This window comes from Hemitrygon akajei, chromosome 13 (genome assembly GCF_048418815.1).
Source record: "Hemitrygon akajei chromosome 13, sHemAka1.3, whole genome shotgun sequence".
Taxonomy (NCBI): domain Eukaryota; kingdom Metazoa; phylum Chordata; class Chondrichthyes; order Myliobatiformes; family Dasyatidae; genus Hemitrygon; species Hemitrygon akajei.
In genome coordinates, this window is record NC_133136.1 from 35,056,479 (window position 1) to 35,073,032 (window position 16,554).

General features: G+C 38.4%; 1 protein-coding gene across 1 annotated transcript in view; it reads left to right on the plus strand.

The window, feature by feature from the left end:
• Positions 1–12,195, plus strand: part of parp8 (poly (ADP-ribose) polymerase family, member 8) — a 374,464-nt gene extending 362,269 nt beyond the window's left edge. Inside the window, exon 26 of the mRNA XM_073064384.1 lies at positions 1,181–12,195. Within this exon, the coding sequence (XP_072920485.1) occupies positions 1,181–1,283 (103 nt within the window). The 3' untranslated portion in view covers positions 1,284–12,195. The remainder of the gene's footprint in view (positions 1–1,180) is intronic.
• Positions 12,196–16,554: the final 4,359 nt, after the last annotated feature.

Consider the following 16,554-nt stretch of genomic DNA (forward strand, 5'->3'; position numbering starts at 1 on the left):
TATTTTGATCATGCTTGATGTATTTTTGTTCAACAACTAATTTTCTTTCATCTGAATTAAGAACCTATTTCCCATAAGGCAGTAAGTAAGGAATTATTTCAGATGTCATTGAAGTGGAATCAAATAGAAACAGATGATGATGCATTGAAGGAAAACACAGAAACTGCTAAAAAGTCTCAGTAGATAAGGCAAGATCAGCTTGAAGGTCTTACATCAGAATTACAAAAGTGAGAAAACAAATTAATTTTAAGTTTCAGAGGTACAAAAAGAAATACCTCTGATAGGATAAGGCCAAGTGATCACAGTGTCTTCTTAGTAACTAAATAAGGCAGTTAAAGAAAGAGAGAAAACAAAGGAAAATAAAGCTGTGAAATAAAGTGTCTATAAAAGCATATGAATAAAGAAAAATATATGCAAGAAAAGTGAAATGTAATGCACTGTATTATTAGCATTTTCACAACTGCTTTTTGAAGTTTTGATAATTTTTTTTCTTCTTGTGTCACTCCAGAAATATGACCAGGTATTTCAAGGCTTGATTCACCCTTGAAAACTTAACATCACTTCTGCATGGGCATCCATGGGAGAATGTTTTAATTTCTAATGTAACATTGTATAGGAACTTTGGTTAGATTGCCATGTGAAGACCCATCATTGGGCACTCCAAATATTTAGTAGGATAAGATAGACTCTTAGACTCACAATTTACCTATGATCCTGCACTTTTACTGTTTACCTGCCATTCACCTTTTTGGTAGTTCTTTCACTTTATTCTATTATTATTGTTTTATATTATTCTAGCTCAATGCACTGTGTAATGATTTGATCTGTATAAACAGTATGCAAGACAAGCTGTATATTGGTACATGTGACAATAATAAACCAGTACCACTATATTGTGGACTTTGAAGTGCAATGTAAGACTAGACAATCTGCCAAGTAAATTTAGTTATATTTATCCTAGACTAACTTCCACTGCCCCAAAGCCATTTTCTACTACACCACCCTGTCTGTTGTCTCCTCTTCTCCTCCAATTTCTAGTCTCCATCTGTTTACCCAACTCCATCCTAGTCTCATGAATGTGGCCCAGGGAGGTGGAAGTTTATAATAGCATTTATTCATAGAAATATAGATGCTAAGAACCCATACTCCACCCGGAACATTGACTTGTCGTTTGTTTCAGATATGAAGATGGCCAAGTGGGTGATATCAGTACAAACACACAGGATGCCAGCATTCATAAAGAAATTCTTCGGGTCATTGGAAACCAGACAGCAACAGGTTAAAAGAATCACACATCATCACTGACTGGATCAGAATGCCACGTCTGGCTTTTAAGCTGCAGTGCAGTTTCGAACTAAAATATTAACAACCTAATTTCAAATGCACAAGCTAAGATTTAAATAACGCACTTATTTTCAAGATTTCTCATTCGAACCCAATATTTTAGTAAAGCTAAGTCCTAAGTTTTGCCAGACATCGAGTTGGCATTGTTGTGATGGGTTTTCCTGGAAAAGTTGTACCGTATTGTGTATTGACCCTGATTTTATTCGGCTTTGGGAAATTGAGCATGAGACTGGTGCGTTATGACTGGATTAGGTTCTGGTGCTGATTAGTTAAGTCATGAATCTTGGCGAAGTGTAGAATTTGTGATGAGTGATACTTACGGGATTGCACCCCACTGTATCTCTAAGTTGCCATGTAGGAATGCTGAGGAGGAAGACTCTGCCTCAGGCATCAGATGAATCAAGGATGTTCCATGTTTATCAGTTGCTCCTCTTTTACTCATAAATACCACATAGTTTTAGCAATGTTGATATAGTCCTCTCCCATTAGGAGTGAGAACTGTGTTACTTTTTAAAAAGTCAGTCTATCCTATACCAGCCAAACCATTGTTTTATTTATATTTTGAAAAATGTTATAATTGTGAAGACAAAAAGAAATTTAACAAAATACTGCCTGGGGTGCTTTGATTGCGGGCCTTAGTGAAGAAACCCTCCCTTCTAAAGCGCCATAATGATGCCAACTTTTTATATAACAAAGCCTTTTTTAAAAACTCTTGGTGGTGATGGATATTGGTGCTGGCAGCCACTACAGATTCCTTTTAGACCAGAATAAAAACTAAAACAATACCAGAGTCTTGAGAAATGGTATCCAAAATGTACATTTTTTTAAAAAATAGAAATGTAGTGCAGGATTTCAGCGTATTGAGACAATAAAGGATAGTCATTTTGATATCTGAACTTGTCCAAAAAAATAGAACACTGCTTTTTTCTATAAAAGTGGCACATTTATGTTTAAAATAAGGATTGGTCTTCAATTAAAATAAGGTTGTCACTCCGCTCCTGAGTTTTGAATCTGGTTGAAGTTTTTTTTTCTCTTTACAGACAGTATCTTCTTTCTGGATAAAATGATCCATCCAACATTGCTCTGACACCTTTTAATTCTGTCGATATTGAACTCCCTACTAATATGATTTTTATGTGAAGAGTTACTAGATTTTGGCATATTATTTCAAAAGAAGGAAAAAAAGATTCTTAGTAACTGTTTTGAACCAATATTATATAATCCTTGCAGTGAGTACCCTAGGTACCTTGCATGTGGGAGTGACCATCTGGCATTAAGTCAATGATGTCATCATTATATGACTGAATACTTGTCTATTGTTTGGAAGATTTAATTATGCAGTTAAAATTAGTAACATTTGGTATTTGATTTACAGCAAAACTCCCTCTACAATGTGCCATTTTACAACGATAAAATGATTTTGTTCTCAGTTTTTATTTCAAAAGTACCGTAGAAAGCTGAATTGAGGAGGGATCCACTTTGGAGAACATTAAACAGCCTGTGTTGTTATGTAAGTTACAATTTTGCAGATTGGGGAGCAGTAGTTCAAAGAGAACATTGCAATATCTGTACTTTTCATAAAGCTCTTGGAAATTACAGACTTAATCTAGATACAAGCACAAAACACTTTACAATGCTATTGCTTATTCCACTCTTCTGTATCAGATACAATTAAAAATCAGCATTCAATTTGATACTCTTTAATTACAAAGAGTTTAGAAATGCAACTTTTCAGACAGATCAACCAGTTTCATTCTTTTTGCTCTCTCACAATATATTGATGGTACTGATTTCAGCTTAAAATAATAAAGATTAAAATATCAGGTATGAAAGAAGTTTACAAATCAAACTTTCTTTGGACTTGTTTAAAATATAGAAATCACTTCTTTTAAGTATTTGTTACATTATCATTGTACACTATCATAACATGTCTTAAGTATCAGTTAAAGGAATAATTCCTGTGACATATTTCAGAGTTGAAAGATGCAGATTGTAAGCATGTTTGTAACAAGGTATGCAATGTGAACTAACTCTTCAAAATAGGTATCAAGTTTTTCAACATATATTCTCTATTTATACTTATTTGACAAATTTGTGAAGATTTGATGAAAGCTCTCGTTTTGGACATTTGCTGTGCCACCACACCAGATTTCACTATTCTGAGGTATAGTTTGTACTGTCCTTTTAAAATATATTTCTGCTCTGCATTTTAGCATCTTTCACTTCTTTGACTAAATCACAACTTTTGTTCAATTTTCCTCTACTTATTTCTAATATAATACCAACCCTGCATTAAGCACTGTCTGTATATCCACACTGCAGCATAAAGGTTCCCAGTCACAATTTACAGTCCCAGTAATCAATGTTGCATATTTAGATTTGTTCATGAAAGTAACCCAAGGTTTCACAGGTCTATACTTAAAACAGTTAAAATAATAAGTTTCACTGATACTTCTATTATTTAGAGTAAATTCAATTCTAGGTCAAAAATCAACTAACAGATCAAGATTAACACACACAGAACTCACCAGGTCAGGTATCTATGGAAAGGAATAAACAGACAGTATTTCAAACCAAGACTGAAAAGAAAGGGGGGAGAAGTCAGAATGAGAGGGTGGGGGTAAGTGAAATTGTGCAAGCTGGAAAGTGATAGGTTAAGCCATGTAAGGGGGAAGGTAGGTGGATTGGTTCCACCCGGGTAGCCCCAACCTAACAGCAAGAACATCGATTTCTCTAACCTCCAGTAATTTTGTCTCCTACCCCTTCTCTCTTTTTCCATTCCAAGTTCTGGTTCCTTTCTCATCTTTTCTCCTTATTTACCTGTTGGTTCCCTCTGGTGTTCCTCCTCCTTCTCTTTCTCCCATTGTCCACTCTCCTCCCCAATCAGATCCCTTCTTCTATAGCCTTTTACCTTTTCCACCTATCACATCCAAGTATCTCCCTTACGGCTTAACCTATCAACTTTCACTTGTTCTCTGTCTCCCTGCCCCACCTTCTCATTCTGGCTTCTTTTCCAGTCCCATTGACGGCTCTCAACTCAAAACTTTGACTGTTTATTCCTCTCCACAAATGCTGCCTGACCTACCAAGTTCCTCCATTTTGTGTGTGCTACTCTGGATTTCCAGCATCTGTGGAATCTCTTGTGTTAATAGTTCAAGATGAATGGAAGTGAAAATTAGGGAGGATGAACAGTGTAATGGAAACTAAATTGTTAGGTAGTGGTTCTATTGCCCAACCAACCACTCCCCCCCCCCCCTTTCTCACCATCTCCAAACTGTATTTTTATATTGTAATCTATTCTTTGCATTTTAACTGGTGTTCATCCTCCCAAAGTACGATAAAATGGTGGATCTAAGCGGAGTAGCATGAGCAGACTATATGTATTCTCATTCATGGAGCATCACAGTGAAGTAAAGAGTGTTTTTGACTAGCATATTTATTTTGTACCTTCCCCAGAAATGAAAAAGTGGTTAATATCCCTTGGAAGTATAATTATTAACCACTTAAACAAATGGTGAAAATGGCTGTTGTCACAGATGTAAATATCAATTGTTATCAGGCTATGTTTGGTACTTGGGCCACTTAAAATAAAAAAGGGCATGTGGGATATGTTTTCTTGCTCTAATACTTCTAATGGCATTGCCCACTATAACAGCAGAGTCCATATTAACATACTAGACATGTATTTGTGAAAGGACTTTCAGTCATGGACATTACATTTGTGAATGGGTAAAGGTGGTCTTTGGCAAGCAAAGCACAAACCCTAAAGCATTGACTGTACTTGATTGCATAAACTGTTAACCTGATGTCTTTTGAGATAACTTTTTGGAATGCATTACGCATATTAGGTTAGCTGTGTGAATAATTTTAACAACATGCTGTTATAAGCACAGCATTTGAGCATACTCTGAAGGAATGCTGCATTATTGGAAGTATCATCAATCAGATGAAATTTAAAATCTGCCTGTCCTTTAATTGAAACTAGAAGCAAAATATTTCCTATAATGAGAAAAACCATGATTTCCCCCAGTACTGTAAAATAACAGCCCTCACTATAAAATACTGCCAAAGCACATTGGATCTCATACTGCTGGGTGCAGTATGCAGTTTCGTTCAGAACTCTACAGATTAGTTATTCAAACTGAAGGTTTGTGTGCCCATGCTGTGAAATGCAGAAATCTGAGACCCACTGACAGAGTTGTGGAATCAAATCAGCTTGCCTCCCTACATGGTGGAACCAAAGAGATGAAGCTGGATTAGAAATCCCACTGGTTTCAGTACAGTTTATAGTGAGGTTAAATGGAAGAATTGATTTTCTAAAAAAAAATCTTCTGATTATTTTAAGCACTTTTGAGTTTGTTAATTATGTTAATTTCCAATGTTTGTTCATTCAATTCTTGTGATTTATAAATATCAGTATGTCCAAGGCATGCGTGAGCTATGAATATCTCTTATTCATTTTACAGCAGGAAAACTGATTTCATATTTGCCAACCATCAGTATTTTTAGGCATTGCTCGGGACTATGCCAGAAACAGGCTAGGCACCACTGAGATCATGAGCAGAGGGCCATCAAGACTGGTTTCCTGTTTGGGACAGATAAGTGCAAGTATGCAAGGGCCATGGGTAGCAGTTCTGCATAGCAATCCCAGACCAGCACAATTCTGCCCATTAACTCATGGGTTTCTTTCACCGTGAGTTCAACTAACTGTCCTTAGTTTGGTTGTCACCCTGCCTATGATGCAGTCACTGCATTTGAAAAGTAATTATAAGCTGTTGAAGCATTTTGAGATGTAATAAGATCATATGAATACAAGAACAATTCCTACAAAAGTGCCTCATTATAGACTAATTGAAGCATAGAACACAGAAGCAAGACCTTTGCCCCATAGATGACCATGACAACTATGAAGCGCCCACATAAGCATCTCCCTTTTTCCCTCTTACATTGTTCTGAACTTCTCACACCCAATCCCAACCACCCATGCCCATGCCCATTCCACCACACCTGATTCATTTGTTACCCATTTGCACTAGAGCCAATTAACCTACCAATCATTATGTGACTGGAACAAGAGGAACCCAGAGCACCCAGTGGAAACATGGGAGAACATGCTAACTCCACATAGATAGCATCCATGTTTGAGATCAAAGCTGGATCTAAGCTACTGTGCCAACAATGTTTAAGTCTCTCAATAAATTTCATTTCATAATTTTAAAAAATGTGACTTTGTCTCAAGCTAATATATAGAAGACCTTTATTGTAAAACTATGTTTGCCTTGCTGGGCACCAGGAAAGTAACTGATAAGGATCAAGGTTTTTGATGATCAGGAGAGAATCCAGCAAAATGGATGAATGGAAGCTTCTGCCCAGGTTCGTCCTTATCAGTGAAATTGGCACGTTATGCCCTCCAGTACATCCTTTACTAGATACATGCAAGCAACAATTTTTCAAACATTTCTGTCTGAGAAACTGTCTCTGATCAATAACTCAGTTTAACTATTCTGTCATTTGCCATGCATAATATTCCTACAACTGAAAAACAAAGCCTACTGGGATGGTCTTTGTGGGCTATGTTCCTCATCAAGAGCACAGTGCTAAATGTAATATACAGTTTTCACCTGTGCATTTGTTCTAATGATGTGTTCAATAGCATACTATGGGAGAAACACAGGCAGGAAGCCGCTTCCACGCAGAATGGACTTCAAACGTCTACATTTGCTTGGAACAATTCTGTTAAGTATAGAGTCATAGCTAGGCTTCATAGTCTTGTTGGGAAGCTATTTTTTAATCAGTTTATTATTTTTTTAATCATATTTGGCTTTATAAAGGTGGTGAATTTTACCTTTGGAAAATAGAGATGACCATAAAAGAAAAGTGATTCAGAGTAGTTTTAAGCAAAATTAATCTTTCAAGATAGTATAGATTTCCTGAACTTCATTCTTTATGATATTTTTAGTTTTTACATGTAGATTGAAGCCAACATCCATTGCTATTCTGACAGGCTGTGCTCAAGTTTGATGAGTTTTTGTTCATTAATTTCCATGGGAACTTCCTTGAGTTCAGATTTGTGCCTGTTTCAATCTAGGTTATCCATGTCATAGAGTTTGTCATTTGATGGAAGAAAATCCAAGGCTGTCCTGGGTTAGCTGAACAACAGGCATTTGTTCTTAGGTTAATGGAGCATTTTAGTTGCTAGTTATTCCAAACCTGGGTAACTAGGATATCTTTGGGGCAAAGGAGGAGAATCAATGTCTGGATGTCATGGTTTATAGATTTCTACCTAAACTTGCAAATAGATCTTTTAGCCATTGTCTTATTTCTCTGAACCTCTCACCCTTTCTCACAACTTTCTCCCCTTTCTCAATCTCTCTGTCTCCATCCCTCAAGACAAACTGTCCACTGACATATTTTGTAAACCTACTGATTCCCATGGCTATCTTGACTATTCTCTTTCCCACCCTGTCTCCTGTAAAAATGCCATTCCCTTTTCTCAGTTTTTTCATCCCTACCACATCTGTTCCCAGGATGAGGCTTTCCTTTCCAAGACAACAGAGATGTCCTTCTTCTTCAAAGAATAGGGATTCCCTTCCTCCATCATTGATGCTGTCCTCACTCACATCTCCTCCATTTCCCAGACACCAACACTCATCCCATCTTCCCATTGCCTTAACAGGAATAGAGTTCCTCTTATCCTCACCTACAAACCCATGAGCATCCAACACATCATTTGCGCAACATCAACCATCTTCACCAGAATCCTACCACTGAACCAATCTTTACCTTTCCCTCCCCTCCACTCTCCACAGTCCACAGTGATCATTCACTCGGCGATTCCCTTGCCCATTCGTCCCTCTCTCCTATTCAGACTCCAAACAATCCATCCAGCTGAGGCAACACCACCTGCAAATCTGAGGCCATCTACTGTATCCGGTGCTCCCGATTCAGCCTCATCTACTGTGCATTGGCGAGACCCAATGTGGATTGGGGGTTTGCTTTGTCCCGCACCTCCGCCTCATCAGCAAACAACAGGATTTTCCAGTGTCCAACCTTTTTATTCCTATCCCCATTCCCATTCTGGCATGCCCTCCTCTTCTGCTCTGATGATACCACTCTGAGGTTGGAGGAGCAATGCCAACCTATTCTGTCTAGGTAGTCACCAACCTAATGGCATGAACATTCATTTCCCCAGCTTCTGGTCATTTTTCCCCCTGCCCCTTCCTTTTTCTATTTCCCACTTTGACCTCTTACCTCTTTTCCTCACCAGCCTATCATCACCCCCTGTTGCCTCTCCTCTATCCCTTTATTCCATGGTCCACTTTCTCCTTCTATCAGATTCCTTTTTCTCCAGTCCTTTACAGTATCCATCTACCCCCCCCCCCCAAACTGGCTTCACCTATCACCTTCCAGCTTGTTTTGCTTCCCCTTCCTCACCACCCCCCCCCCCCCACCATCTTACTCTGGCAAATTCCCACTTCCTTTCCAGTCCTGATGAAGGGTCTCAACCCAAACATCAACTGTTCCATGGATGCTGTCTGGCCTGCTGAGTCCCTTAAAAGAACAGTTGCTATGTTTTGGGATATTTCTGGTAAATCCTACTAATGCATCCCTCCCCATCACACAGGTTGTACTGGAGCTTGACAATTTTTCTGGGCTCCCTGGGTAGGATGCTGTATGGGTCCATACTTAGCCCACAAACACGGTTTGAACACATATAAAAACAGTGTATACTACAGTGTGCATCCTTTACACATAAAACTAACTACTGGTGGAGAGGAGAATATTTCACCCAAGTTAGAATGTGGACTATAAGTTTTCCGTACCCTGAAAAATTTGTTTTCCTAGCTGTGTTTTGCTTGCTGCTCATTTTTTCTGCTATGCTGCATGGGCAATTGGAAAACTGTAATTGCAATTTACACTTTAAGACTACTGTATATATTTGCCCTACAAGCCATGTTCCATTACATTCCACTGTAGGGCACAGTCTGATTAAATGTTAATGTGAGCAATGCAGTGCATTTTATTAATAAAATAGGTATTTATGGTATAGGTTTAAGAAAATATATTTTTACAAAGCCATTTGGGTTTATTAATGTAAATTGTCAAATTGACTTATCACTAAAGTTAGATTTCTAATTTTATCAATTTGCTGTGTTTTTTCATACCAGATGAACTCCATCAGTACTGCTTTCGCTCTCATGTATTCTGACACAAGGTATAGAAGCAGAATTAGGCCACTCGGTCTATCAAATCTGCTCTGCCATTCCATCATGGCTAATTTATTATTTCTCTCAATCCCATTTTCCTGCCTTCTCCCCATAACAGTTGATGCTCTGTCTAATCAGGAACTTATTAACCTCCATTTTAAATATACTCAATGTTTTGGCCTCCACAGCCATCCATGACAATAAATGCCTCAATTCACTAAAGAAATTTCTTTGTTCTAAATGGATGCCCCTCTATTCTGAGGCTGTGCCCTCTGGTCCTAGACTCACCCACTATTGGAAACATCCTCATCACATCCATTCTATCTAGGCCTTTCGATATTGAATAGTTTTCAGTCAGATCCCCCTCCCATTGCATTCTTCTAAACTCCAGTGAGTACAGGCCCAAAGCCATCAAATGCTCCTCATACATTAACTTTTTCATTCCTGAAATCATTTTAGTGAAGCTCCTGTGGATTGTCTCCAGTGCCAGCACATGTTTTCTTAAATAAGGGTCCCAAAACTGCTCAGAATACTCCAAGTACCCTAATACCTCATCCTTAGTAATGGACACCAACATCTTTCCAACCACTGAAGTCAAACTAACTAACTTAATAATTTCCTTTCTTCTGCTTCTTCTTAAAGAGCACAGTGACATTTCCAATTTTCCAATCCTCCGGAACCATGCCAGAATCAAGGAATTCTTGACATGGTGGTAAGGGTGTGTTGTCAAGAGACTAACATGTTAAAAATATAGATTGTGTATCATCTAGTAGTCTGAGCTGTGGTTTGAAACTTGGTTCTTTATGAAGTGTTGAATGGCTACTAATACAAATTAAGGTCTGACTGTGTTATATTTGCATGTCAGACTGTTGCTTTCAGTGGTTTTGTAATTACATTAAAAATGTTTCAGAGGGTGAAATTTGTTTTTGGCCAAAGTGCAAGACAAATGATAAAAACTTGGCAGCCTTTCATAAATCTTATCTAATTCTGTTTTCCGTTGTTGGGTCAAACAGTGTGTTAAAGTTTGCTGAACAGCTTTCTCACTGTTCTTCTCAATTGCCAAATGAGTGTTTTGTCCCCTTATTTTAGACTTGATGGAACTGAATGGTAGAGCTGTTTCGAATGCCTGAATGACCTACTACTGTTTCTGCCATTGAGCTATACTCACTCAATACGTTAGAAGCAAGCCAATCTTTTGCTTATCAATTAATTACCCAGTGAGTGAAGCATGTGCATGAAGCAAGTGGACCATACTACTGTTCGACATTAAATTAAGACTACACACTGCCATGCTATCAATACAAATGAAATGTGTTTGAGAAAACACCTGCAGATCTATTGTGTACTAAGTATCGCAAGTTTGGGTTTATTTGCATTTGGATTTAAAATAATTACCTCATTGACAAGGAAATGTGAGAGGTATTGAGACACAACTAATTTTAAATGATTCAAATAAAGAAAATCAGAGAATCCATCAGACAATCCTGCTAAAAAGTTGAATATTAATTATTTTCTCTTAATTACAGTGTGTGGGTATTGTGATAATTAATGCATGTCTTGAAATAGGAAAATGCCCTAGAGCTAATATTACTTTGAAAATTATACCGTGACAAACATAACTTAGTTTTATTTTTCTCAGTTTTTATACCAGGTTTTCAAATAAATTTTAAATTGGTAAGCCTCCACATCAGAGAAACACATTTAAACTGATAAAGGCCCTTTAGCAAATGGTTAGAGATACACATGAAACACTAACCAATCTTCCGGTCATTTATATTCCTTTCACTTTCATCTTTTGAGGTGAAACTAGCCTGCAGTAGAAACAAAATGTCGGTGTCTGGAAATTGGCAACTCCGCTACACCATGTAAAAACAAAAGAATATGCTGAAAATTTCCAAAATGTCAGGCAGCATCTGTGAAGTAGGAAAAGAGATCAGCCATCTTTCAGAAAACTTGTAATGAAGAGACATTAAAGAACATTATCTTTGGCTCCCTTTCCACAAATTCTGCCTGATCAGCCGTTTATTTCCATCAGTATGTGTTTTTATGTCAGACTTCCTTTCATAGTTGTGTACAATAGTTGTTGATCTGTTTTCACCCACTGTGCACCACTGCCAAAGACCAGTTTCATCCACTTTGCCTCTCTCTCTTGATTAATCACCGAGTATTCATAAAGAATAGACACAATTAGCGGCATGGCTGTAAAGGAAAAATTAACCAAGACTCACAGCAGCTTCGTCTGTCTGAGCTTCCACTTTCACCACCACTCTATTCCTAACCCACTTATTTTGTCCGTTTTATGCTTTCATTTTAAAATTTGATGCAGAATTTTCATTACACTAGATGAAGAACAGCAATCACAAACAGATGTAATTGTAATTCAGTACCTTAGCTTTCAGTGCCTTAGAAGTATAAGATACTGTCAACAACGACATCAATGTATGTACATGATGTAAATTTGCCAAAAAAAATACAGAGGCCAAATATTTTCTGTACTCGGTTCACATTGCTTTTAATTAGAAGTTTAGGTCCTGTTGCTGTCTAATTTCCTCAAATTGGATTTATGTTTGCTGTTTGATCAGTTCATGAAATGTTTTGATCAATCATTGATGTAAATGCTTCATTAAAAAGGTAATCAATTCTTTCTGGTGAGTTTTCTGTGTCTGAAGAGTATGGTTCTGTGAGTAGGAGTGAATTTCCATGCATTCAATAAGTGAGCTGTTCGTTGGGATTATATTTTTATCGCTATGACAAATATGCAAAAAAGTATGTTATTGTATCTTGGGAATATTGATCTTAACCCCCATGAAAATCTGCAATAAACACCGTGCAAGTACAAAAAACAGTGCAAAATTACTATTTAGAATTAACCTACAGTATATGCAAAAATTTTGAAATAGGATGGTGGTTGGTTAACAGAAATATGAGAACTTAGCTTTGTATTAGCAGTATATTAAGTGTTATTTGGCAAGTGGAAAGACGTAATATACAATACTGTGCAAAAAACCTTTGGCACCCTAGCTATACATGTACCTAAGACTTTGCACAGTACTGTAAATTATAAGAAATTTCATATTGATAGTTTAAAAATGTAGATTAAAAAACACACCCAATGTCCAGCAAGTAGAAAAAAGTTTTATCAATAGCTCAACCATATGTTCTTATACAAATACTGTAATAAATAGAAGCAGGAGTAGGATATTTGGACCCTTGGGTCTGTTCCACCATCATGATAGATCTCCACCATTTATCAGCAATGTTTCTGCTAATATAGTTGTTGCCTCACAGTGACCAGACACCAGGTTCAATGGGTGCTTTCTATGGAATTTGTCAGTTTTGTCTGGATGCTCCCTTTTCAACCAAAATCACAAAGATATGCAGATTCGTAGGTTAACTGGTCACTGTAAATTACTCCTAGTGTGTAGGCATATAATTTGGAGGGACAGAATATAGGCAAAAAAAATTTTTTTTTTAAACGGATTAGTGGATATGCTGAGCCAAAGGATCTGATGCTGTGCTGTATCACACAATGGCTAGATTATTCATCTGCCCTAACCCCATATTCAATGGTTTCTGAAATTTTTAAAAAAATTGATTATAGTCTTTAATGAAATCAATGACTGAACTTCCACAGTCCTCCAGGGCAGACAATTCTCATCTTTGCTCTCATATTCAAACCTAATGTCAATGAAGACCAACAGACCATTTGCACATTTGCTGTAATTTATGTGCAAAGACATTGAGATCTCTTTGAAAAACAATATATCCCATCTCTCAACATTTAAAAGAAAACAGTCAGTCCAATTTTAAGAAACCAAAAAAAAATGTTAAGATGCTGGAAATCCAGAGCAACACCCACACACAAAATGCTGGATGAACTCTGCAAGTCAGACAGTATCTATGGAAATGAATATTTCAGTCAACATTTCAGGCTGTGAACGTTACTCAGGATCTTCCTTCAAATGCATTGATAGACAAAATTCAGATTGCAAGGTAAATCCCTTCTAGTGAAATTGTAAGACGCAGGTGAGCTTCCAAGAAAGCAGTTTATAGTGGATAAGTGGTGTGTCTGTGAGAAGGAGGCAGGATCAGATCATAAATTTCACACATGCAATTTTGAGGTTAATTACTGATTGGCATAATTTATTAAACAGAGATTAGGCAGAATTATTTTTTTCTGGAAAAATGCATGAAAGCTCCACACATTGACTTCCACTGAAGATGTGGATTGAGGGTGCATTCCAGAATAAACGAAGAATGGAGCAGCAGGCTGCACAAACTTGCAAAGTGTGAGATAAAGGATCATACACCCAGTGGCCACTTCTATTAGGGACACCTGTACATTAGTGCAAATAACTAATTAGCAATCATGTGGCAGCAACTCGATGCAGAAAAGTTTACAGGCATGGTCAAGAGGTTCAGTTGTTCAGACCACACATCAGAATGGGGAAGAAATATGATCTAAGTGAATTTGACTATGAAATTATTATTGCTGCCAAGGAGGGCAGTTTGAGAATCTCAGAAACTGCTGATCTCCTGGGATTTTCACTTACAACAGTCTCTAAAGTTTACAGAGAATGGTGCAAAAAAAAATCAGTAAACAGCAGTTTTGTGGGTGAAAATGCTTTGTTAATGAGAGAGGTCAGAGGAGAATGGCCAAACTGGTTCAAGTTGATAGAAAGGTGATAACAGCTCAAATTTTATTTACAGTATTCCGTATTTAGCAATACTGCGCTAAGTAGGTCCTTCAAGCCACGCTGCCGCAGGAAACCCAATTAATCCTAACCTAATCACAGGATAATTTACAAAGACCAATTAACCAACCATGTACATCTTTGGACTGTGGGAGGAAACTGGAGGACCTGAAGAAGACACACATACTCCACAGGGAGGATGCAGAGACTCCTTACAAAACGGCAAGGGAATTGAAATCCTCCTCTGAAACGCCCCAAGCTGTAATAGCGTCGCACTAACCACAACACTACCATGGCAACCTAACCATGTGTTACAACAGCAGAGTGCAGAAGAGCGTCTCTGAATGCACAAGGTGTCGAGCCTTGAAGTGGATGCTCTACAGCAGCAGAAGACCATAAACATAGTACACTCATTGGCCTCTTTATTAGCTTCAGGAGGTATTTAGTACAGTGGCCACCTGCAGGGATCCACCCGTAATATCATAGACAACAAGGAACAACTGAGGTATAAGAGACTGCATATGCTGCAATATGAAGCTAAACTACTGGAAGGAATTCAGCAGGTCAAACAGCATTTGTGGACTCAACAGGATGGCCTGCTCAGAATAGACATTACTGTATTCACACTTGCCCCGCAACAATTAAGAGTTCTAAGAGGACTGCCTATATAATTATTTAAAGAAATCACTGTCTTTAAACTGTCCACACCTTTCTCAGTTCTGACTTAGATCAATGAGTCCTGATGAAGGATCTCAACCCAAAATATTACACATACCTTTGCTTCCACAGATGCCACAAGACCCACCAAAGATTTGTCTTTAACTGAAGGAGCAACAGAATGTATTGCAATTTGTTTGTATTCACAATATGCAGCATTTATGTCTGATCAATATTTGTTTTCACTCATGCCATCATAGACATTTAATCAGTAAAGGTCCGGCACTTCACAACAAAACAGAAGGTGTTCAATCAGTGATAATAGGTGATGATTTGCTTTACTTTTCAGGTTTCCACAGTGAATTTTCAGCCACCCTCGGTTCATTTCCCTGGGTTGGAGCTCAATGGACATTATTGCAAAGCTTCCTGGAGGGGAACTCCACTGTCCATGCAAGTAAATTAACAATAACATTACTACACCAGTAATAGTACAACATCCAAAGAGGTAGTTAAAAATATTGAACTAAATCACTCTCAAGTTTAAGAGAAAGCTTCACATACGCTGGAAAACAAGGACAGTATCAACACTGCCCTCACCCACATCTCTTCCATTTCACGCATGTTTACCCTCACTCCATCCCTCAGCAGGGATAGAGTTCCTGTTAGCTTCACCTACCTCCCACAACCTCCATGTCCAGCACATAATTCTCCATAACTTCCACCATCTCCAACTGGTTCCACCACTAAGCACATCTTTCTTTCCCACCCCACTTTCTGCTTTCAGCAGGGATCATTCCCTATGCAACTCCCTTGTGCATTTGTCCTTCCCCACTGATCTCCCTCCTGGCACTTATCCTTGCAAGTGGAAAAAGTGCCACACCTTCTCCCTCACTACCATTCAGAGCCCCAAACAGCCCTTCCAGCGAAGGTGACACTTCACCTGTGAGCCTGTCGGAGTCATCTACTGTAGTGTGGCCTCCTGTATATTGGTGAGACCCAACACAGATTAGGAGACTGCTTCACCAAACAGCTACACTCCATCCACCAAAAAGGTAGGATCTCCTGGTGGCCACCCACTTCAATTCTACTTCCCATTCTGACATGTCAGTCCATGGGTTCCTCTACTGTTGTGATGAGGCCACATTCAGGTTGGAAAAAGAACACCTTATATTCCATCTGGGTAGCCTTCCACCTGATGGCATGAGTATCGATTTCTTGAACTTCCAGTAAATGACCATTCCCCCATTCCTGTTTCCCTCTCTCACTGTCTCTTTACCTGCCTATCACTTTCCTCTGGTGCTCCTTCCCATTCCCTTTCTTCCATGGTCTTCTACTATCTCCTATCAGATTCCCGCTTCTCCAGCCCTTTATCTCTTTCACTTATCAGCTTCCCAGCTCTTTACTTCATCACTCCCCCAATCCCTGTTTCACCTACCACCTTGTACTTCTTCCTCCCATCCACGCCCCGCATTCGTGCTCTGACTTCTCATCTTATTTACTACGCCCGATGAAGAGTTTCGGACTGTAACATTGACTGGTTACCCTTTCCAGAGATGCTGCCTAGCCTGCTAAGTATCTTCAGCATTTTGTGTGTGTTGCAGTATTCTTGTGGGCAGGTTTGTTAGAGCTGTTGGAGAGGGTTTAGACTAATT